Source organism: Equus quagga, chromosome 10 (genome assembly GCF_021613505.1).
Source record: "Equus quagga isolate Etosha38 chromosome 10, UCLA_HA_Equagga_1.0, whole genome shotgun sequence".
Lineage (NCBI taxonomy): Eukaryota > Metazoa > Chordata > Mammalia > Perissodactyla > Equidae > Equus > Equus quagga.
In genome coordinates, this window is record NC_060276.1 from 66,031,564 (window position 1) to 66,054,634 (window position 23,071).

Genomic DNA, 23,071 nt, shown 5'->3' on the forward strand with positions numbered 1-23,071 from the left:
CACTCTGCTTTTATGGTCTCACCAAAGACTGAACCCTGGCCCTCATCTCACCTCATGCCTGGCCCAGGCATCTTGTAAGCCTGTGATGAGTGACAGGACTGTGAGCTTTGGAGTAACTCAGTGCTAGGTTTGAATCCTGATTTCCCTCCTGCTAGCTAGGTGGGCCTGGAGGAGTTAGTTAACTTTTTCTGAGACTCAGTTTCCTTATCTATTGAAAGGGATAATAATACATATCTCATAAGACTGTTGTCTGAATTAAAGTAATCAATATATTTAAAGTACTTAGTAGAATATCACTTAGTAAGTGTTAATCTCCTTTCCTTCCTGTGCTGTGGACACAAAGGGTAACCAGGTGAGCTTGTGGATGGATCAGTGTAGAATCCTCCACTCCTGGAGAAAGTCCTTCTGAGTGCATACCTTAGGGATGGGAAGGGTTATCAGCATCATATCTGAATACTAATGACAGCAGTATTATAGATGTATACATGATCTGTACACTGCAAAGACATCATCTTTAACAGCTGTGTTTAGTTGAGTAACAGATTTAGAAAGTACAGGATTTAATCTATGTTTTCTCTTGGGATTTCATCACCATCTGATTTATTTTTTCCTGGCTAAAAAGTGTAATTGTAGCTTAGTTCCCCCTCCCCATCCTACCCCCCCCCCACACACACACACACATCCCAGCCATCCTCCCAAAAACTAACTGCCTTTTTAAAATCTGAATAAGAAGCTGGATAAAAATTTGGAAAAACATTGAGGACAGTGGATACCTGAGGAGCTAAGGAGTTGAAAACATTGGAATTAAAGCTTTAGTGACGTGGTTTTTTTTAATAGAAGGTCCTTTTTCCTTCATATCTGCAGGGAACAGATGACTCTAGAGATAGTGCATCAAAGCTTTATTCCTCTTTCTTGCATAGCTGGGTGAGGCAATAAGCGAGATAGAAACTGTCATTGAGTAAAAGAGGCTAAACAGAGCATGTAGTAGAAATAGAGGGTTTTCTCTTTCCCCAAAGACAGGCTGGTGGGGAAAGGTAGCAGAGGCTTTTGCCATCAACCTTCTAGGGGCAGAAACCACTGGTTCCTATCCCGTCTCTTCCACTTCTCCACCTAAAAACACAGGTGGATTCTGGATTTTACCTTAGGCTGTTTTGAGATCCGACAGCATAAACTTGTCAGGATGTGGGGAAAAGGAAGGATGCTATCATCAGGATGGCCCTAGTGCGGAGGGGCTAAAGATGGGGGGATAAAAAGTAGGATTATACTAGGGCCATAGAAAACCATCCAGTCTGCAGCCCATGGTGGAGGGCAAGGTTTTCCAGTTTATCTTAAATCATGTCCTGCCATGTCTACAGCCCCCCTCCACTCAGCAATGCTTTGTAAGCACCAGATAGATTATAGGAACTTTACCATTCCCATTGCTTTCGGTTCCACAGAATATCTTAGAGATCAACAGGAAAGATGAAGGAAGGACCAGACTGCCCCATTCAGGTAGTTCTCCTCTACCAACCTGTTGAGTTGCTTTGAACACTGGTTTCTGTGCCACCTGCCTTGAACTACCCTGAATCCTGGGGATTCCACCTCCCAATTTAAGAATATCCTATCCAAATTTAAGAATAAATGATACCCTGAGGTGGAGAGGGAGAAAAAGATGAGAACTACTGCTGTTGAGGACCCACTATAAGCCAGGTGCTGCCCTATTTTTATATATAAACCAGTTAACTCTCACGGTAACCCTATGAGATAACTATTACTTTTGTTTGACATATGAGAAAACTAGAGCTCAGAGAGTTTACATAATGTCCCCAGCATCACATAGCTACTAAGTGGCAGAGCTGGGATTAGAAACCAGCCTACTGACTTCACTCAATGCTGATTAATTTATTTTTCCCCACCCCACTTCTATACATCTCCAAAAGAAGATAGCACTGTTTAAGTATTAACTATTATTATCATTATCACTATTGTTACTATAACACGTACCACTTGCCTCTGGAACTGAAGTAGGTATAGAAAGAAAAAGGGAGAAAAAGAAATTAAACTGATACTTACCAAGCCCTATACTAGGCACTGAGGGCATGTCTAACAGTAATAGGTAGCTACTTTTGGACTATAGTCCTAAGGTTGGTTTGGGATCTTTGATTCCACAGCCCAGATTTATTGAAATAAATCCAATCTGTGAAATCAAAGATTTTAAACCAATCAATTCTAATGTTAGCCACCACCACCATCATACTAGAGCCATTCCCTAGGCTACAAAGTGCCTCTTGTCCTGTTGACACACAGGTGAGACCTAGAGATTATGAATACTCATGATTTACTGGGTGGCTGAGGCAAAGTACATTTGTTGTCTTGGAAACCTAGAGTACCCATGTGCCACTAAATAAATTTGTGAAATCAACATTAGGACATTTTTATTATAAATGTGCTAAAACATAATTTGATAAAGATATAGAGTATGCAGATGTGGGAGATGACTAGGGCTGCATTCCTAGGCTAAGAGCATGGTTTTTTCTTTTTTTCTCTCTTTGTTTCTTCGTCGTTTCTAAGGTTGAAGTTTCCTTTCATAGTGTTGGCATTTGATTTTCATTTTAATTTTCAGAGTATGTTTGCACTTAATTGGCACTGTGGCAGGTTCACTGCGTTTTGTTTGCCTTCTGCAAACCTTGATTGTAATTGAGTCTGGGCTAGAAGGGAAATTGAAGAGTACAGCAGGCAATAAAATCCAGCCAAGTGGAGTGTCATGTCATTGGGCTTTCAAACTCTGGGCAGAGCCCTGGAGAAATGTGGCAGAGCCTTCCTGGATAAAACACATTTTTTTTAGGTTAGGAGAGGAGGTAGTGCCAAGGTGCTAAAGGCAAGAAACCTCATCTACCTAGACCAATTTACATGTATCTTAATTGCTTTGGAAAAACTGTCATAATTTTGGCTGAGAAAAAAATTATAGATTGGTCAAGATTTTTTTGTTAAACTACAGTATTCCTCCAGTTCCAAAAGCTGCTTGTTCCTGACAGAATCTCTCCATCCTTTATAAAAATGTCCTTCAACGTGGCTTGTGTCCATGGACAGGCCATGCTCCTTGTTGCTATGGGCCCACATCCAGGATGGTACTTGGTGTCAGAGTGTGAGAATGTCTTCTGTTACCCTCTTTCTCACACACAAGGCTGGGTAGCTTGAGTAGAACCCAATTTTGTTAGCTTTGCTGTATTTTCTTTTACATCTTTTTAAAAGCTCCTTGAATTTGTTTTAGATTTGTACAATTGATTTTCTTGTTGTCATATTGAATTATAAAGTATTAGCGTTGGAGTCATCTAGTCCAGCTTCTCCATCCAATGCTTAAATCTGTTCTTTAATGTTGCTAAATTGTTGCCCAGCCTCTGCTTGAATACTTCTAGTGACAGGGAGCTCACCTTTTTTCCTATCCCCCTCCTCCAGCACTCATTTCGTCTTTGGACATCGCTGTTGATCCATATGTCGAACTACAATCTTTCTCCCTCAAGTTACTTCCCATTGTGGTCTGACTAAACAAGTTTAATTTCATTTTTTTGTGTGTGATAGCTTTTCAGGTATTTGAAGATAGAAAACACATTTATTGAATTTTTTTCCCCTGAGTTTAACATCAGTTTTGGGTTCCCTTGTTCTGGGCTTTTTCATCTAAAGGAGTTCCAATTTGTCTATACCACCTATCAAAGTTGATTAGAACATACATTCGTTCCCTTTCTGCTACCTTAATGATCCCAAGTGTCCCCTGTTCAATTCCTTCTTTGTATCTCTGCAGATTAATCATTTTTTTAATGTTAGGTCATTAGCATTGACAGATCATTTTAATTAAAACACATACCCTCAACCTCTCCTTCCCACCAACCCTCCTCCCTCCCCAGGAGACAAACACTCTAATTTGGCATGACATTATCTGGCCTAACAGTGCCTGGCATATGAAGTGCCTAAAAGGTCATCTTCCGTTGTTTTAGCCTTCTGGAGTAGTTGAATTAAGTTCAAACTCAGGATGTTTTTGAACTCTTAAATCTCTCTGGGGACTTTTTTCATAACATCTTTGAACTGGATAACACTACAATAAATGAAGTATGCTGCACTGGATTAAAAGGTTATTTCCCTGGTGTGTAAAGCTAACAGAGAACATGAAACCTCCCATTAGGCCCTGGATGTCTCTGGCTGTCAGTGCAGAAATCCTGTCTCCGTTAGGTTCCTAACCCACACTGCTCAGTGAAAACTTTAGCCAGAAAACTACCCATCGAACTGAATCTTGAGTGGCAGCAAGACAAAGAAAAGGAGTTATAGGAAAAGTCAGAAACAAACAGAAGAGATAAGGGACTTCATAAGCTAATAACCTGAGTCCAGGTAATCAGAAAGACCAAAGGAAAACCATTATTTGAGCTTAAGAATAGGGAAGAAACCTCATACAAGATCAGAGCCAAGCAAAAAATGAACAATGACCAATAACAGGCAAAGAATAATACCAGTAAGTTAGAATATTGAAGGATAGGACAAGGGTATATATTCCAGGGAGGGATACCCACAATTAAAAGTGAGGTCACATACTCAAATTACAAGTACTTTTGATTATGATTTTCTTTGAAGATTTTCTGTGAAGCCAGGAACTTCTGCCAAGAGTTCTGTAAAGTGCTAGGCCAGGAACCTGGGGGTTTATTGTAATGAAAGCACAGAGGTAAAATGTGGGTAGGTGCATACCATAGAGCATTATTCAGCAGATAAAAGCAACAGATTAGATATACACGTAGAGTTATGAACGGGTCTTTAAAACATGATTCGTAGTAAAAAGTAAAAGAATGAGATCTATAGCATGATACCATTTACATAAAATTTTTAAACATACACATAAAACAATACAGTTTTTAAAAGAACACATACAAAGATACATATTTACCACATTAGAATGGTTAGCTATGAAAGAGTGTAGGAATAAATGGGAATAAATGAATAATGGCAAGAAAGAAACTTTGCTTGGATTACTGATGAATTGAGGAACATGATAACATCAACCCTTTTTGCCTGAGACCAAAAAGATAGATAAAATGCTAGGCCAGCCCATACAAAGGTGATGAGATGATTAGGGAGTAAGAATAGCAGTACTACCTAGTAGAACTTTCTTTGATAATGAAAATGTTCTGTCTCTATGCTGTCCAGTATGGTAACTGCTGGCCACATAGCACTTGAAATATGACTAGTGTGACTGAGGAACTGAAATTTTAATTTTATTTAATGTTAATTCATTTACATTTAAATTTGAATAGCTACATGTGACTAGCGGCTTCTGTGTTAGACGGTGCAAGTTAGAAGTTGCAAGTGAGCCTAGTATTGGCACAAAAAAGGTAAATAGATGCTACAGTTGCAGACAATACTCCTTCTAAGAAACACTTGGCCCTACCAGTAGATGAGAAGATAGCAAAGGAACCTAAGAAAACCAGGATTACTAGGAAAGAACGGCTGTCATTCTTACCTTCTCTAGGACTTATTTTGCCCATAAGTAGATGAGCCTTCAGAAGCCTGAGCCCAAGAAGTTCTTCCCTACTGTGGACTTTGCTGCTAGAATTGGAAAGAATACTGCAGAGCTGACTGCAGCTGTTCAACAAATGTGAGCTTTGGAATTGCATGTGCAATGGGTGTTTCCTGTGTAGATTTTAATGAGCACAGAGCCCCAGAATGCCATCTGTATGGCTTTGGGCATCAGGCAGGATTGGCTTGAACTGGGTGCTGGAGAAGATAGAGGAAGTGACCCTATCCTTTTCCTTGTTCCTGGATAGCCATTCCTGGTCCCATGTAGAAAATTAAAGGAATATAAGAAAAATTCTGATGGGAGGGGTCTTGTGAATATACGGCATTTGGTTCCTGGGTGCTTTTGTGGGGTTATTGGAATTTTCCTTTCCCGTGTTAAATAAAACTTCTATAGCAGTCGTAACAGTATTTTTGTAAACAAACTCATCTTAAAGTATTTTTCTCTACATATAAGTAGCTAAACAAAGAGATACCCTGTGGAGTACGCTTACTGGTGGAGGGTGTCTGGACCCTCTGACCTTTGGCAGTGACAGATCTCTGGTTGTGAAAAGGTCCGGGCATCTACCAGTCTATCAATTTGAGAGTGACTGCCGAGCTCTACTACAAGCGTATCTGCAAAAGGAGTGTGGTGAGGGTGGAGTGGAATCTGAAGCAGTAGTCTCACCACTTGCTATGGGGTTGCCTAGCAGCTGTGTATTTAATAAGAGCACGTCCAAAGTTGAGTGGGAAGTTGCACTTCTCTTCATGGAGTGATCAAAGATGGATTCATTTTTCTAAGCCTTGTGCATATGGATCAGAGGGATTTTTTTTCTTTGATAAAAGAAATCCCAGTTGGACCAATATCTGGAAGACCTATCCTGGCGATTGACTAGGCTAGGGGAATAATTTGAAAGTAAAATCAAAATACAGAAATAAATATTTGAGCCAATCTAAGACATCACAATGAGAGATACCTGCTATCCCAAGTATGCCCCTACCTCTCTTAAACTGTAAGTGCCTTGGCAATAGAGCTTGTGTTTCTCACTTCTGTTTTCCTCATGCCGTAGTCTAACATATGAAACAGGTATTTAATAATTGTGGAAATAATTAACATATGTCCTCACTCATGTGGTACCCAGCCTTCCAACCAGCTGTTTGTACTAGTTTCCACATAGCCAAAAGAGATAAGGAAGTGGCGTACTCAACTAAGCCCAAGATCCACAGATCTTTATCAGTGTTGAACTATGCTGATCTTCACTGCTTAGTATAGAGGATGGGTACCCTCCCCCCCAGCTTTCTTTGCTAGGAAAGCCTTGGAACTATCTCTGAAATTAGAAAGGAAGGCCAAGGATTTTTTTTTAATTTTTTTTTAAAGATTTTATTTTTCCTTTTTCTCCCCAAAGTCCCCCGGTACATAGTTGTGTATTTTCAGTTGTGGCTCCTTCTAGTTGTGGCATGTGGGATGCCGCCTCTGCATGGCTTGACGAGCCGTGCCGTGTCCACGCCCAGGATCCAAACCAGCGAAACCCCGGGCCACCCAAGCCGAGCGCGCGAACTCAACCACTCAGCCATGGGGCCGGCCCCAAGGCCAAGGATTTTATGAATGGTGAAACTGAGGTCCCCAGTTAGTTGTAACAGCTAGCTCAGCATCTCATGGGAAGATTCCAAGGACCAAGATTGTTTCCAAATTCCCGGGCCAGGCTAGTAGTATCACTTTTGCTCTTGAGATGTTTTGTGTTTGGTTATGTGTTGTCTTCAATTTACTTGGAATCATTTATAGATGATTTTTGTCTGCTTACCTAAAAATAGCTGATCTATCAGGGATTGAGTAGATATGCCTGTAATTCTTTAGGGGCTTCTAAATGAGTATAGTAATTAATTTGATGTTTGTTTCTTTACATTCTTGTTTCCTGCTTTGGGGGTTAGAATGAAGTAAGAGATAAGTAAAAGACTATAAAGGAAAACTACTATGATTATTTGGGACTTTTCAAAACCCTTTTTACTTCTTGTGGTGTCCCTGGTCCCTCAACTCCCCATCCAAAATTTCAAGTGGTGTTTTAACTAGGCATTATTAAATAGTTGATTTTTTTTTTTGAGGAAGATGAGCCCTGAGCTAACATCTGCTGCCAATCCTCCTCTTTTTGCTGAGGAAGACTGGCCCTGAGCTAACATCCATGCCCATTTTCCTCTACTTTATATGTGGGATGCCTACCACAGTATGGCTTGCCAAGCGGTGCCATGTCCACACCCGGGATCCAGGCCAGCGAACCCCGGGCCACTGAAGCAGAACATGCGCGCTTAACCACTGCGCCACTGGGCCAGCCCCTAAATTGTTGAATTTATTTTAGCACTTTCAGTTCAAATGAACTCCCAGTTCCACTTGCCTCCCAACTCTAGTCCAGTATGCTGCATCCTGCTTCCACAATGGGAGAAGAAAGGCACCATGATTTTTTGAGTGTACATGAACATCATGTGTGGGGGGAAGGGAGAAATATGGTGCTTGGACTGGTATGCCTCAGGGCGACAACACAAAGTTCTAGAATACTGAGGCTGGAAGAGGAGTGCCTCCTTCCTAGATGGATTTGAGGTTTGGCTTTTTCCCCACTCCCTACCATTCCCCCTCTTGGGATAAGCAAGGACATTTTTCTTACTTGTGACAGAATTTCCTCCAATAAAGACAAACAAAAAGTTAGTAGCCCTCTGATTAGTGGTTACTTTTATTTATAACTTATACTCCACCTGATATGTAACTTGGTGCCATGGGTATTTTTCCAAGGATATGTATGTGTTACCAACTCACTGTGTGACACTGGGCAAGTAGTTTCCCCTTTCTAGGACTTGGGTACCCCATTTGTAAAATTGGGAGTTTGGGATTAGACTGTCTTCCAAGATCCTTCTAGCCCTGTGGTTCAGTGATTGTATTTCTGAAAAGAATTTAATAACATTTTTAAAATAAAATTAACAAGATAGATTAGCAGTAAGAAAGGAGATTAGAAACCATATGGAGAAAGACAAAAGATAATTCAGCCTACAGTTATTGCACTCAAGCGTTAAACGTAACTCAGTGCGGCCTGTCAAGGAAGGCACTCTGTGATTAAGACACAATCCTTGTATAAACCCATTCTCACAAAGTGCCAGGCTACAGTGGCATGGTCCTTCCAAGGACTCACCATCTGGTACACACCGACAGGCATTCCAGGTTGGTCTCTCTGTGCTTAATGTGCCATCATACTGCCAATATGAGTCTAGCAACAAGAAGAAAGGGATTCTTTTTAGAAAGAAGCACCCCATTCTTTACCTGACAAACCATGATTGGACTTTACCACTTGTTCCTTGGACTTGAGAGAGAAAGCAGCTAGGAGAAGTCCTGCAAATTAAATTCTTTTGCAAAGGCAAAGGGACACTGAGATGTGCCAGTAAAGTTGAGCTACCTATGGTCTAAAAGTTTAGAAATTAAGACTAGTGGGTAGGCTGACTGTTCCTGACTTGAGCCCATGAGTGCTTGTGCTTGTTTCTTTCTACTCCTAATTCAAGTCTTATTGAATATTAGGTTTTCTGGCATTTGTGTAGTGCTTTAACAAAGACAATGAATTTTCACATACTATGCACTTGCTCTTTTTGGAAATCTCTTTAGGGTGATGTCACAAAGGATGGTACAGATAAGAACAGTAGGGGAAGGGAGAAAAGAAGAGGAAGGGATGCACAACTAGAGGCACTCACAACGAGAATATACAACTATGTACTGGCACCTTTGGGGAGAAGAAGAAGAAAAGAAAAAAAGAAGAAGATTGGCAACAGATGTTAGTTCAGGTGGCAATCTTTAGGAGAAAAAAAAGAAAAGAAGAGGAAGGGAGACATAAGCACTGAGCCACTGAGCTAGGACAAAAATCAGCCACTCTAGCTGCTGCCCAGGAGCCTAACAGCCTCCCCCCATCAGACTGGTGGCTGCCAAAAATGAAGGCGGGTGAAACATACAGAGCCCTGTCACCAGCAGCAGCACTCTATTTGTTGCCTCTGACAGGATTGGGGTAGGAATGCACAAAAATCAGAGGAATACAGGAAGGGACGTGAGATAGAAGAGATAAAGAGTGCCCTCAGATGTACATCTTAGGCTCATCTCAGTATCACACAAAACTTAAATCAGAACTCTTCATATATGTAAATTTTTCCTTACACTTGTGATTTCAATTTTTTAATGAAAAATAACAAAAATTAAATGAATTATAGATTGCTCAAAGCTGGAAGAGCCCTTAGATACAATCTAGTTCAACTCTTATTGTACAGCTAAGAAAACTTAGAACCAGAGAGGGGAAGGAGCTTTTCTGAGGATACCCAGCTAATTAGTGGTTGTACTCTGTCCATTACACAATATCGCCTCTTCTATATGAGTTTTTTGTGCCTATCTTTTGAATTTTTGAATCTTTATCATAAGAGATGAAATAAATTTATACCATACTTTTGAGATATATAGAATTCTTTAGAGTTTAACTGGGATCACCTCTTTTTGATGTCTCTCTCACCCTTAATATTTTTAAACTTATATGGCTCTTCATTTAAACATGTTGTCTGTACTTAAAAACATCATACCTCCATATTTCTAACCTAGTATCTTGAAATCCTGGTAGGCATTAGAAAATGGAATTAGCCAAGCAGCGTTATGGATAAGAATGTGGTTTCGGTATTATTGCTGATTCTGTCATCCATCATACTGACTGGAGTTGAACCTAAAGAATCAGACTAGACAGAACTTGGCTAAGCTAGCCTGGAAACCTTCTGTGGACATGTTTGCTACAGCATTCCCATCTCCTTGCTCCATTTCAGTCCCTAACCAAACCTGTAGATGCCTCATCTATACTAGCTGGCTGGTCGGTTGCCTCCTTTCCAGTATGATAGCTAAGACTCTTGTCAGCTTCATTATCCGTGTTGGACCTGACAATGAGCTTATTACGCACCTTGCTTTATTCTCATGAAGATCCTGGCACCTGTATTTCTGAGGATACTCTGGCCTGGAATCCAGCCACCCCTAGTGTTCCTTTCACAACCATCTGTTGACTGCTTGACCTTTCTCTTCTCTCTGTATACTGACTCCTGCTCCCTCATGTACCACATCTAAATCATTTTCCAAGTCTATACAGCACACCTCTGCAGTTCTACTCAAATCTAACATCTCCTTTCCATTCTTATTTCCTCCTCTCTAATTCTAATCTTCTTGACCTCTCACACCTGAACATTGTCTCCTAACCTATTTCCCTACCTCTGATTCTCCCACTCACTGGTCCTAATGTTTTAATCGTAGCGTTCCTCTGCTCAAAACCCTTCAGTGTCTTCCTGAATTAAGATTTGGGTGGCCTCCACAGTATAGCTCTTATGTTTTCAGCCATATTTTCTTGTGTGTACTTTATATTTTAGCAAAATTCTTACTGTTCTGAAATTCTTTGCCATCTTTTCCTACCATCCAACATTATTGTCTAATCAACTTTTACAGAGTACATACCATTTTCTAAGCACTGTGTGAGCTAGGCCTTGTGGAGGTTGGGGGCCACTTAGTCTTTTGAGGGTATCAGATATAAAGAAGTAATGTCTAGAGGCTGGCCTGATGGTGTAGTGGTTAAGCTCACATGCTCTGCTTCGGTGGCCTGGGGTTCGCAGATTCGGATCCCGGGCATGGACCTAGCACCACTCATCAAGCCATGCTGTGGCCGCATCCCACATAAAGTAGAGGAAGATTGGCGCAGATGTTGGCTCAGCGACAATCTTCCTCATACACACACATAAATAAGTAATGTCTATATAAAGTGATAAACACAGAGGAGATCAAAGTTCTTTCAGAACACAGAGAAGGGAAGAGACTAATATCTTGGGCGTGGGGAGAATCAAGGAAGGTGTCAAGGAAAAATGAGTAGGGAATAGGAAAAAGCAGGTGAAAGGGAGGCTGGAAAGGGGAGGAGGGGAAGGAGGAAGGGAAGGGGAGAAGGTGGAGGGAGGCATTCCAGGCAGAGAGAATATCAAGTGCAAGACACCCAGAAGCAAAAACTGGTCTAGCACATTAAGGGAGCAAAAGGAGTTAGAATATTTGGGAGTATAGGGGAAGGTGAACATAATGAAAGGAGAATACAACTTGAAAAGTTGAGAACTGATTGAGAAGGGTGTTATACGCAAGGCAAAAACAGAAAAGTTTAAGCCAAGTTGTCAGACCTGTGATTCTGTAGCAATTGTTTAGAGGATAGACTGGAGTGGGGAGAGATTCATGCCATCTCATGAGATATCTTCAGCCTGGAGTGCCTTTCTCTCCTCTATACGTCCCCGTGCCCACCTCCTGAAAGACCATCCTCTAAAGTCCATCTTAAATACTACTAGTGAAATCTTCCCTGATCTCTCTCCTCTCTAGAAGTAGGATAATCTCTCTCCATTTGAAACTCCCATAGAAACTTTTTGCCTCTCTTTCAGTATATTATACATTTATTAGAATTTGTCTATGGCTTGTTCTCCCCCAGTAAACACTGAGCACCTTGAGAACATGGGTCTAGTTCCATTCACCTAACTTTTCTACTGCACTTCCTGGTACACTGCCATGACCACAGGTGGTACCTCGTCAATTTGTTGAATTCATTTAAACTGATATCCCAGAAATCAGCACTACTCAAACCCCAAAGGCTGTGTTGCCCCAGGTCCATGGGCAGAAACATGATTTACTTTCTTGCTTTGCTTTTTTTTCCAGTTGGAAAAGGCCACGGACAGCCCCCAACACAAATGCTGGTGTGGGTCATCTAGACTCTGAGACCTGAGGCTTAAAGGCCTTTGGGGAAGAGCATAGCAGCCTACTGGGACAGGATCTATGAACACTTCTCAGGCTCAACTGAGGGGAAAGGCAGGTAGGAGGGTTTGTTCTTCTGGTTTAATTGAGCACTTCCTTGCTTCAAAATACTTGTCTTCATACTAATGTTATTTCAGTGCCATTACACTGCTTGATTTACCATGATCAGTAGAACATTTTGTTGTACATTATCCCAAAAGTGAGAATCAATTTTAAGCTCAAAACAGATTTTTAAAATCCCACAAAATGTGTTGTCCTAAAATGCTGATAGGTGAGGAAAAGCTAAAGCAAGCCCAGAGTTGTTTGTACTGTAACTATGAAAAATTATAATCCCTCTCTGAAATCATTTTTGTAAGCAGCCAAGGTATAAATAAATAGAAATGTGGGAAAATATATACCTTTAGGTTGTCTTGTTTATAGCTGAGTTTTGAAGTCATAGGAAAGGACTAAATGATTGTCCACTCAGGGTTTAGCCTTCTAATTCTGTAGAAGAAAGGCCGAAATAATTGATAATCACTAAGTTAATGTCTATGATACTCTCAGTTTTCCCTTTTGAAAAAAAATGGGAAGCTAGTAGAGCCAACCTTACAAAGAGATTATAAATGCAAAATGAGATAACTTCTGTAACTGTATCCAGTCTGGCACCTAGTGGGTATTCATCCATTTCCTCCCCTCTTCCCAGCTCGTCAAGTTCCCATACCACTCTTCACCTCTTCTTTATCTCTTGCCAAATTGTATTTCCTTTATTCTCAACCCTTTAGGATTCCCTTTAATTCAGAACCATAAATCATGGATGCTTGGTCATATTTTTCTATTAGAAAAAATTTATGTTCTTAGGGAAATAACATCCCGGAGTAAAGTTACAATGGCACTAATATGTCCCCTAACATATTGTTCTTTTCCTGTCTGACAAGATTGGATAATTCTTGATACTTTGCTCCTCTATATATTTTATGGTACATTAATTTTTACTAATAATCAATGCTTGTCTGAGGCAGCTGTTCTTTATTTCATTACCTGAAAGGGGGTGGAAGTATAGATCAGTAACATGTGCAAACATATTTCTACAGCCTTGTTTTGACCAGGGATTAGAAGTGGTAAAATTATAGAGAAAACATTTTGCGTTTTAAGAAAAAACACCTGGTCTTTTGGTCAGGAGACTTGGGTCCCTTTCAGAGATCTGCCATTGTGTTATGTTATTTTGTGACCTTATTTTAGTTTTTGTTTCTCTCTGCCTTGGTCTTCCTGGTGATAAAACGGACTTCATTGTAGTTAGCCTTAGGCATAAGGGACAAGAAGATACTAAATTATTAAAATCCACAAATAATTTGCCACTTATCAAGTCCCTGCCAAGATGGAATTAGTGTAGGGGTTAAAGAGGAGTAAAATGATACCTGAAGTTCTACTGAGTTCCTTTAAAAAAAAAAAAAAAGATGCACAGAGCAATCCATGACGGCGGTATGATTCCATCTGACCCATACGGTCCTTTCTAAAGCAGAGGCTCAGCCATCCGATCTGTTCATTCAATTCCACCACAAACGAGCCCTCCTTGCCAAGGGATGGGGACTTTGATATTGCTAGCCACTCCTCTCCATCTTTTAGAAATCTCCAGCCCTTCTTTCTGTGTAAATACAAATAAGTATTTCTTTCTCTTTTCCCTGGCACCTGTTGCTTATTGGCTACTCTCAAGTCAGATCTTGTATAAAATGAGAAGAAAATTTGGCAATTCCGATATATAAATGTTAGGGGGAAACCAGGATCATCTAACATTTTTAAAACTGGATGATTGCCTAGTGCAGACTTCTTATTTTACAGATAAGAATAGGCCCAGATAGATAAAATATCACATAAACTGAATCATGTAAAACTATGTCTGGCTCACTGCTTCTTGTTCCCTCAACACTGGACCTACATTTTATAGTATGCACATGAATTAGGATAAGTGCATATGCAATTGAGATTCTTGTAATAGTTTCTTGGCCATCAGTAGTCTTTACTTTTTAATAAAGGGAAGGATACTGACTGAGGAGAAGGTCTAGGAAAAGGGGGGCTGGAATAAATAGAGGCTTATAGATGTTGTAGTGGCACATGGTAGATACCTCCATCTTGGGTGGTCTTGTCTCCTGTCATTTTGCATATACCTACCACCCAGGTAGGTGGGCAGGAGATGAGGGGCTTTGGATATGTGTTCTGTGCCCTAAAAATACCAGATTATGGTGGGACCTTTTCAGAAATTCCAGATCTTCTTTGTGGTCACATTTTAAAATCCTGCTATGGGCTCAGAGGAATACTTGTCAAAACCAGAGTTAAGGTCATGAAAGTCAAGAATCCAAGGAAAGGATTCTCTACTTCTTTCATCCTTAGTAGTCAAATTTTAATGCATAGAGAGAGAAAATCTGAGTGTCATTTATATGTGTGTGTTATGTATGAATTGGCTTGTTTTTGAAGAGCTTCAGATAATCTGAAGTAGAAATGAGACAAACGTAAATAAAGCCAATCTCCACAAGCACACACCCTTATCTTAGGTTACTCTGGACTCTACTTTGCATCCTTCCTAATTGGATGGCCATGATTAGGTTAAATGTCTTACTATCTGGAAAAAGGTATAAGTTTGCCTGCTTCTTTAGATTTCAATTTTGAATAGGATGGTGGCCTAGAGGGGACAGAAGGATCTAGGATGTATGAATGAAGTGTGAATTTCCAAATTGGCTTATATGGTAGGTATAAACTATGAAACAAAAACATTAGCAGTAATGAGGCCAGTCTGGAAACAGGTAAATTCTGGTGAGCCTTTAAAGACCTCTCTAACCAAAATAACCTTAAAACAGAAAAAAATTAATAACTGATATTATATATTTGAAATGTGCAGGTTGGACAACATTTGGACTTGGAATGAAACAATAAGAGGTTACATTCATGGATAACCAACAAGATAAGGCTGTTGTTGCCTCAGCCAACGGAGAAAACACTCTGATTAATGGGGTCAAAGAAAATGGTAAGGGAATTTAATTATAGTACAAATGTCTCTCCCAGTAATCCTTGGTTATTACTATAGACTTCCAGTATCCACAAAGTTGGGGTAGGTTAAGTCTAGGATGCCTCTGAGATTGATGTTAATCCTAAACTTTATTCCACCAAATCTCTAACTGGGCTAGAATGGTCTCTAGGAGGTATCTAATCCAACCCCTTTGCTCTCCCAAATGATCTATGTCAGATGAATACTTAAGTTCCTCAAAATTCCTAGTGAATTAGAAATGTGGTCTGATGTGAGGCATGGAATGTCTAGATTCAGTAGGAGCTTCCAGAACAGAGGTCTGAAGGATAGGACTGAGTCTCATTGCTCAAAACCATGAATATCCCATCTGAGCATTTTCCTACCCTGAAAGTCTTGACTTTCCAATTAATCAAGCAGTCCAATTATTTCCTCGTTTCTGAGGAGAGCTCTGTCTGTGTCTGAAGAAAAGGCTGAACCTGAAGAAATATTATTTTTCACTCACATGAATGTTCAATGTAAAATCAGGTTGTTCTTTAGCTTTGTAGTTTCTAGTTCTAAAGCTAGAGAAGCTGCAGCTTAGCTTGTATGAGATCTAAGACCAGAAACTGATCAAGGGAAAGACAGTTAATGAGTCTGGTCTAAGACCTTTAACTTGATTCCTGTCGTTTCTTTCCCTTTTCTCTAGACTCAGAGGACCAGGGTGTGGCAATGAAGTCATTTGCAGCTCTAGAAGCTGTCGCACCAATCCAGCCTATACCAGTGGTTCAAAAAGAGACCTTGATGTATCCCAGGGGTCTCCTGCCTCTGCCCTCGAAGAAACCCTGTGTGCAGAGCCCTCCCTCTCCTTTGGGCCTGATTGAACCACCTGAGCATGCTGCTAATAGCACTTCTGTGAATGCCATCTCCCTTACATCTGGTGTTGCAAAAGGCCTGAACACATGGTCACTGCCCAATGAGTGTGAGAAAGCTCCATTCACCATAATGGAGCCTGCAGGCATGTCAGCTCTGAATGGGGACTGCCTCATGCAGCCAAGCCGGACTTGCTTGGGCTGCTTCATGGACTCCAAGGATGCAGTAGATCCTGAGCCGGGGATCAGTCTGAAAGTCAGTGATCTAAATAGGGATTATGAAACCTGTGCAGTCTCTGATATAGGGATTCAGTGTATTAATGCTGGAGAAAACATGAAATACGGAGAGCAGCTGCTCTCAGACCAGCTCCTGGGCTTCCCCCTGCACAAATCAAGGGCAGGAGATAGACGAGAAGCTGAGAAACCTGACATCGACTTGGAGGATCCAGCTCAGAAAAGTTATTATGAGGCATTACTGTTAGATAAGTGCAATACAGAAGAGGCTTTGCTGGCAAATTCCAATCAGGATTGGGGTTACTTTGAGACTTTCATTAGTGAGAGTAAGATTGAACTGCTTGACCTCTGTTCCAAGAATGAGCTGTCTGTCAATCTATTCTCTGAAGAAGATGTGGATAACTATATGTTCGATGATGATGAGTCAACGTTGGGCAGTGATGTCTGCTCCCTGAAAATTCGATATGAATCCTTCCAAGACAATGTTCGAGACAAGACCACCCTTCTGATGCAGGAGGATGCGCAATTCAACTTTTTTCCCAGTGTCTTTACTACCTGTCCTAAGCGAGAGTCTAAGAGTGGGGCCCTGAAACAGAGCAGTGATCTTTCCCAATTCAAGGTCCCTGATGTGAGCATCATCTGGGGAGAGGAAGATAAAAACTTGGACAAGAAGAAAGGCAAAGAAGAAGGACAGGAAGACAAAGGTGTAGAGAAAAAAGATGGAAAGGATAATGGAGAAAAGTCTGCCTTAAATAAACCATGCAGTGGGACTGAGGTAGGGCAATTTAAGAATCCAAAGCAGGGCCATCTTGCAAATTCCTTGGAGGCATCAGGGCATTTCAGTGATGACAGTTCCTTCATTGAGGTCTCTTATGATGCCATGGGAGAGATCAAGGACTGTAGCCGCTATATGGCTCGGGACACTAATTCTGGCAGCTCCTCCTCCCAACAGAACTATGGCCTGCGAGCCAAGAGAAAAGTCAGGTACAGTGAAGATTATCTATATGATGTTGATTCACTAGAGGGTGAAAAAGTAAATGAGAGGAAGGAATGGCTGCCAGGTGGTTCAAAAGAGGAAGATGATGATGAATGGTGTCCCAAAAAGAGAAGAAAAGTAACCCGTAAAGAACCCCCTGTTATTATCAAATATATCATCATCAATCGCTTTAAAGGTGAGAAGAACATGCTGGTGAAGTTGGGTAGAGTGGATGCCAGTGAGACAACAGTGAATTTGAATGAGAATCAACTCAACAAGTACGCCAAGCTGGCCCCCTTGAAGGGCTTCTGGCAGAAGAAAAAGAAACAGAGAAACAGCAATACAGACTCCAACAAGACACCCTTATGCCAAAAGCAAAGCTTTGAACCAGGTAGCTTTGAGATGTCATTTCTGCCACCTGCTCGCAAACGAAAATCTAAACTTAGCAACAGGCACAGAATTCAAAGAATCCCATCCATGGAAACTTCAGCAAGTGGTAAGCAGGTTTCATTCTGCAATGATCAGAGGCAAGCTAGTAGTCATAAAGAAAATGGAATCCTGAAAGGTACACTGAAGTCAGCACCTCTGGCTGTCCCCAGCTGTGCAAATGGATCACATTTAAATGATATCACAGGTCCTGAATCAGTAAAAGTAAAAGCCCAAGATGCAGAATTTAAGGGGCCAGAGAGGAAAGTGCTCAACAAAATCAAATTTAAAAGTGAAGCCAGGTTAAAATCCAAGAAAATCAAAGCTGGGCAAGAAAGCAAGCCAGTTGTTCAAATGAGCCCTCTTTTGGAAGACCAATCCTCCAAAGCTAATTTAAAGAATGAAGCTATTCCTGGGACCTCAAACAGTTCCCATCTATCTGAATTTCATGAGGCAAAGGTTGCTAAGAATTCTACTTTCCTACCAACCACCTGCTCCTCTGAAATGCCTCTATCATCTGCTAATGTTGCCACCAATATACCTGTTATACCTGGAGGGTATTTGCAGACATTGTTAGATCCTTCTGACTTGTCAAATAATACTGGTATCTCATACTTCACTCACCATTCTCCAGAGCAAAATGAAGGCAACCTCACTCAAACAGAAAAATCATTTGTACCTCTCCAGCCTGCGCAGGATTGTGTGCTTTCCTCACCTTCTGAGTCTGAGCTGCAGCAGCCATCCCAAAACTTCAAAATGGAATCAAACAACTATGGAAATGTGTGGCCCAACAAGCCTACTTCCGGCCCACAGGAATTCATAGCTGAAGTCTCAAGGGAGATAGCTCCAACCCAATCCAGTGAATTTGTAGTCTCCCAAGTAGTCTCCATGGAAAATAATCTCACAGCTACAACATACAATCCAATCTGCCTCAATAGTGGTGGCAGTAGTTGCAACAAGGTCTTATACGCCTCTGTGCAAGACACCCAGCTCCCGTCTGATGACTCTTATCAATTATGTCACTTTAATAATGCAGAGCTCTGCTTTCCTTTCCAGCAGAGCCCAGTCAGTATGGATGATGGTCGACTCTTTAACTTTGATTCAATAATACCACTCTCTGTCAACTCAAGCAATTATTGCTCCTTAAGCTTGAAGCCCTGTGAAAAGGATGGTGATGATGATATCACTGATGACTTCCTGGCCCACTGCAGCCCCAAGCTGGTGATCCAGCAGAGCATTGATGAGATAGTACCACTAAAGGAGTCCACTGACCTCCTGGATATCTCCAACTTCACTCCTGACAAATTCCGCCACTCTTCTCTCTCAGAGATGTCCCCGCCTGACACCCCTAGTCTTTCTCCTCAAATTACCAGATGTGAGGGTATCAAGACACTAGGAACACTGAAGGGGTTCCAAGAGGGTGTCCCAGGCCCACTGGGCAATATGGAGAAAATCAAGTGGGACTGCAGTACCCTTTCACGGCAGGTCCAAGTGGATGATGGATTTACTTTAAATAACCATCAGTTTCAGTTCCATATGTTCAATGATGAGGATTCTGTCAGCCTGCTCCAAAAAACCCCTTGTCTATCAACATTTAATGATCCATCTGGTCAAATGAGTACCAATAACAAAGTGTCGAAATCAAGAAAGAAAAGTTCACCCAGCAAGAGTGGGGCTATGAACCAAAGCTCTTCTCAAAAAAACACCAGGAAAAAATCACCCAAAGCCAACAACAAAGGGAGTGAAAAGCCACCTGGCAAAACCTCCCGCCAGGTCCCTAAGTCAACAAAGAAAGGGAAATACATGGCTGCAATCAATGGAGAGAAAATGCAAATTGGCATTGGCCGTGGAGGAGGTCAAATCAACAGCATATCCACAGGGAAGACATTGGCCGAATGTATCCAGCATGGTGGCCCTGTGGCCTCTATGAAGATGCCAAATCAGAAGGGACTTTCTGGAGATTGGGCTTTGGGGAAGGAGAGCAACCCAGGCTGGAGCGACATGAGCATGGGCACTAACACCAACAGCCTCCTGGATGATGACCAACGGGAGTTTCAAGAGCCTTCCTATATCTTGTCCAACATCGCCTCTGGTATGGCAGATGTGCAGAGATTCATGATGGCCTCCATAGAGCCCCTTTGGGAACCCTTGGAGCACCATGAGGACCCCAACATATTCTACTCCCCTGAGTCCAATAGTCTAAAATTAAAAACCCTCAAAATATTGGCTGGGACACCACAGGAATCTAAGAAAAAGGTCAACAGTGGGTCCCCAGGAGCCACTAAGAATCACAGGTCCATCAAGGGTGTGAGTAAAAGCAATGGGAAAGCAGCGATAGGTGATCCTGGTCGTGCAAACACGCCTGGTTATAATAATGAGGACTCTTGCTCTGCCTTCTTTGATAAAAAGTATAATAACCTGAGCACTTTAGGCAATAACGGACCAACACACAAAAAGTTATATCGTCACAAATCCAGCTCCAAGGCCCTGAGAGATGAGAAGTGTAAGGGAAAGCGCATGGAGCGGGAACAGGTCCACAAGGATGAGGCTGGGACAGCTTCTTTTGAAAAACTGAGGTAATACTGCACCAAAATGGCTAGGACGATGCACCCTTAGCTTTCCTACTACCTGCTAAGCCCATAGTCCCTCATTTTTTCCCCTCTTGAAAGCAAAAGTTTGCATGAAAGAAACTGCCCCATTCAATTTAAAAAGAAAAGAAAAAAATGCATGAAAATCCCTATGCCTTTGAGCCACCCAAAAGATTGGGCAATTCTGTTGTGGCTTGGCTAGGGATAAGCTCTAACAAGGCTACCTTTTCTGCTATTCAGCATTAGTTTTTACTTATTGAGAAAATAGAACTAAAATATGCTCTTGAATGATTTGGGGAAGGAAAGGGCTTTGCAGTAAGAAAAATTTTGGACAACAGAATTGAAAAGTTATATAGACAAAAGCCAAGATCATTTAAGCAAAAAGAGCATAATTTGGAAAACAAAATCTCATCGTGTGGCAATTAAGAGTGCTTTCCAGTGCCCCCCTGCTATTTGTATCTTTTTCTGCATCATACGGCATCTAGTATGATGTAAACAAATTTAGATGGTATGATCCCTTTGTGGGACATACACTAAGGCTAATAACTAAGATGGCATAAATTGTTTGGTTTTTCTGCAGGGATTCCGACTACAATCTCCTAAAAGCAGAAACAGCATTTTGGGTTTTACCTGTGTTTGAAGAAGAGACTCGCATTTTCCAGAAAGACATTTGATGTTTGTGTTTTATTTCTTTCAAAATATGCCTTGTGGTATGTATGTTGACATGTAAGTGCTTAAAGAAAAGAATTTTAAAGCGTGGGAATAAGTCTTTGGAAGCAAACTTTAATCTGATGTTCTATGTAAAAGGCTTAAGAGTCATACAGTTGCACAAGTAGTTTATGCACTATTTACCCAAGGAAAACATTGTGCCAAACTACAAACAAGTGACTGTATTGTATATATTTTTACTTCTATATCAACATTTGGTTGTGAGTATTTGGGGAGCTTGTCCCTGTTGAATTACTAGAAGCATTCCAGTGATTCTTGCTATTAACCACCCCCACTTATGTGGATAGCACCTGTAGATCACAGTGGAAAAATATGTTGTGTTACACAATTTACCAAAACTTAAAGGATACTGTTTGAAATGTGCCAAATTTCCTTACCTCATCTCACAGATTCACTCACAGTTTAAAGCTCATTAATGAATTTTTAAAATATATATATATATATATATGCATACATATGTTATTTTACAATTTTAAAGTCAACTGTCCTGTGTGGAAACATGAGCAATTAAACAAGGCACAAAATAGGGTTTGTTTGTTCCATTGTCTAAGAGTTAAAATGTTGGAAAGGTCTGGAAGTCACAACAGCTAAGGCCATCAGGGGCCCAAGTATATGCATTTACAGAATGTTTTAAAAGGAAACAAAACAGCTGCTTTAAAGTTTGTTTTCTAAAAGCAAAATCTGTAGCTGAAAATTATTTAAAGTGCAAAGTTATATTGCTGGACTTTATATCTCGGTTTTATATATTTTATAATAGTCTGGGATAAATTATAAAATAGTTATAAAATCAACACTAATGATAAATGAAATACATAGATTGCTTTTATTTAAGTAGTTTCCTAAATGTTTTATTCCACTTTTGTCAAAAGTGCACTCATATCATGGCTTTAGTGTTCTTTAAGTGTTTAATCTTGCAATGCCAATGTCATTTAAAGAAAATGTTAAGGCATCTCAGTTCAACTCCTGTGAGTTACGTACATATATCAGATAAACTGAACAATTTGTGGTAACAACTAATCGGGGCCATATATACTTAGTCTTAGGATGACTGGTATTTGATGCCACACACTAAATTTAAATCTCAATTTTTTATATAAATTTTTGAAATCAGAATTTTTTATTCAGCCCTCCCCCCCCCTTTTTTTTAAATTTCACAGCTCCAACATCCCTCACTACTAGCGTTTTCTTCCCCTTTATTCACCACTTGACGTCTAACATTTGATCTATTTTCCTTGCACAGTTGAAGGCCTGTGTGTCTGATGACTGATGCATTATGGCACAGATGAAATAATGGATGTGAAAGCGCTTTGTAGATCGTAAAGTGCTATACAGATATAGGGGATTAATATTATTAATGTTGTTGGTTGTTGTTGTTGTTACTCTTACTATTCTTACTAATATTGTTACTAACCTATTAACTTGTGAATATATAGGCTGTGGGTGGGAGGGTGGAGAATAAGTGGGTGGGGGAAAAGGGGATTTTTAAAAAAGGGAAGATGTTTCAAAAGGAATAATTAAGCAAAATATGAACCTACCTAGTCATTGCCACCTAAATATATTCACAAACAGAGAAGCAACATTTGAAAGTAGTAAGAGAGAAATGGAAGGAAGCCTGTCACATATTTAAGTATACACACTTCCCAGTCCATGATTCCTTTCACCAGCCTACTCTACTACTTACAGCTAGGTAGTAAAATGAACAAGCCTGTGTTCTTGATAGTGTGATTGTGTGTGTCTATGGGGATGAGTGGGTGAGGAGCATTTTATGAGGCTGCTTCAGGCCTGTTCCTAGGCTTTGACGCTCTGTGTGTGGTGAGTCCTGGAAAATTACTTAGTGGAAAGGCAGCAGATGAAACATGTCTCCTGCTCTACAGCTGCCATCCCAAAGGGAAAATAATCAAACTGGAACACTTTCTTCTATTTCTCCACTCTGATAGCTAGCTGTTT

General features: G+C 40.7%; 1 protein-coding gene across 2 annotated transcripts in view; it reads left to right on the plus strand.

Moving 5' to 3' along the window:
* Positions 1-22,524, plus strand: part of NEXMIF (neurite extension and migration factor) — a 107,399-nt gene extending 84,875 nt beyond the window's left edge. For both annotated transcript variants that reach the window (XM_046673605.1, XM_046673606.1), the window contains exons 2-5: positions 12,233-12,386; positions 15,198-15,323; positions 16,009-20,383; positions 20,976-22,524. In XM_046673605.1, coding sequence (XP_046529561.1) covers positions 15,245-15,323; positions 16,009-20,383; positions 20,976-21,069 — 4,548 coding nt within the window. In that variant the 5' untranslated portion in view covers positions 12,233-12,386; positions 15,198-15,244 and the 3' untranslated portion in view covers positions 21,070-22,524. The remainder of the gene's footprint in view (positions 1-12,232; positions 12,387-15,197; positions 15,324-16,008; positions 20,384-20,975) is intronic.
* Positions 22,525-23,071: the final 547 nt, after the last annotated feature.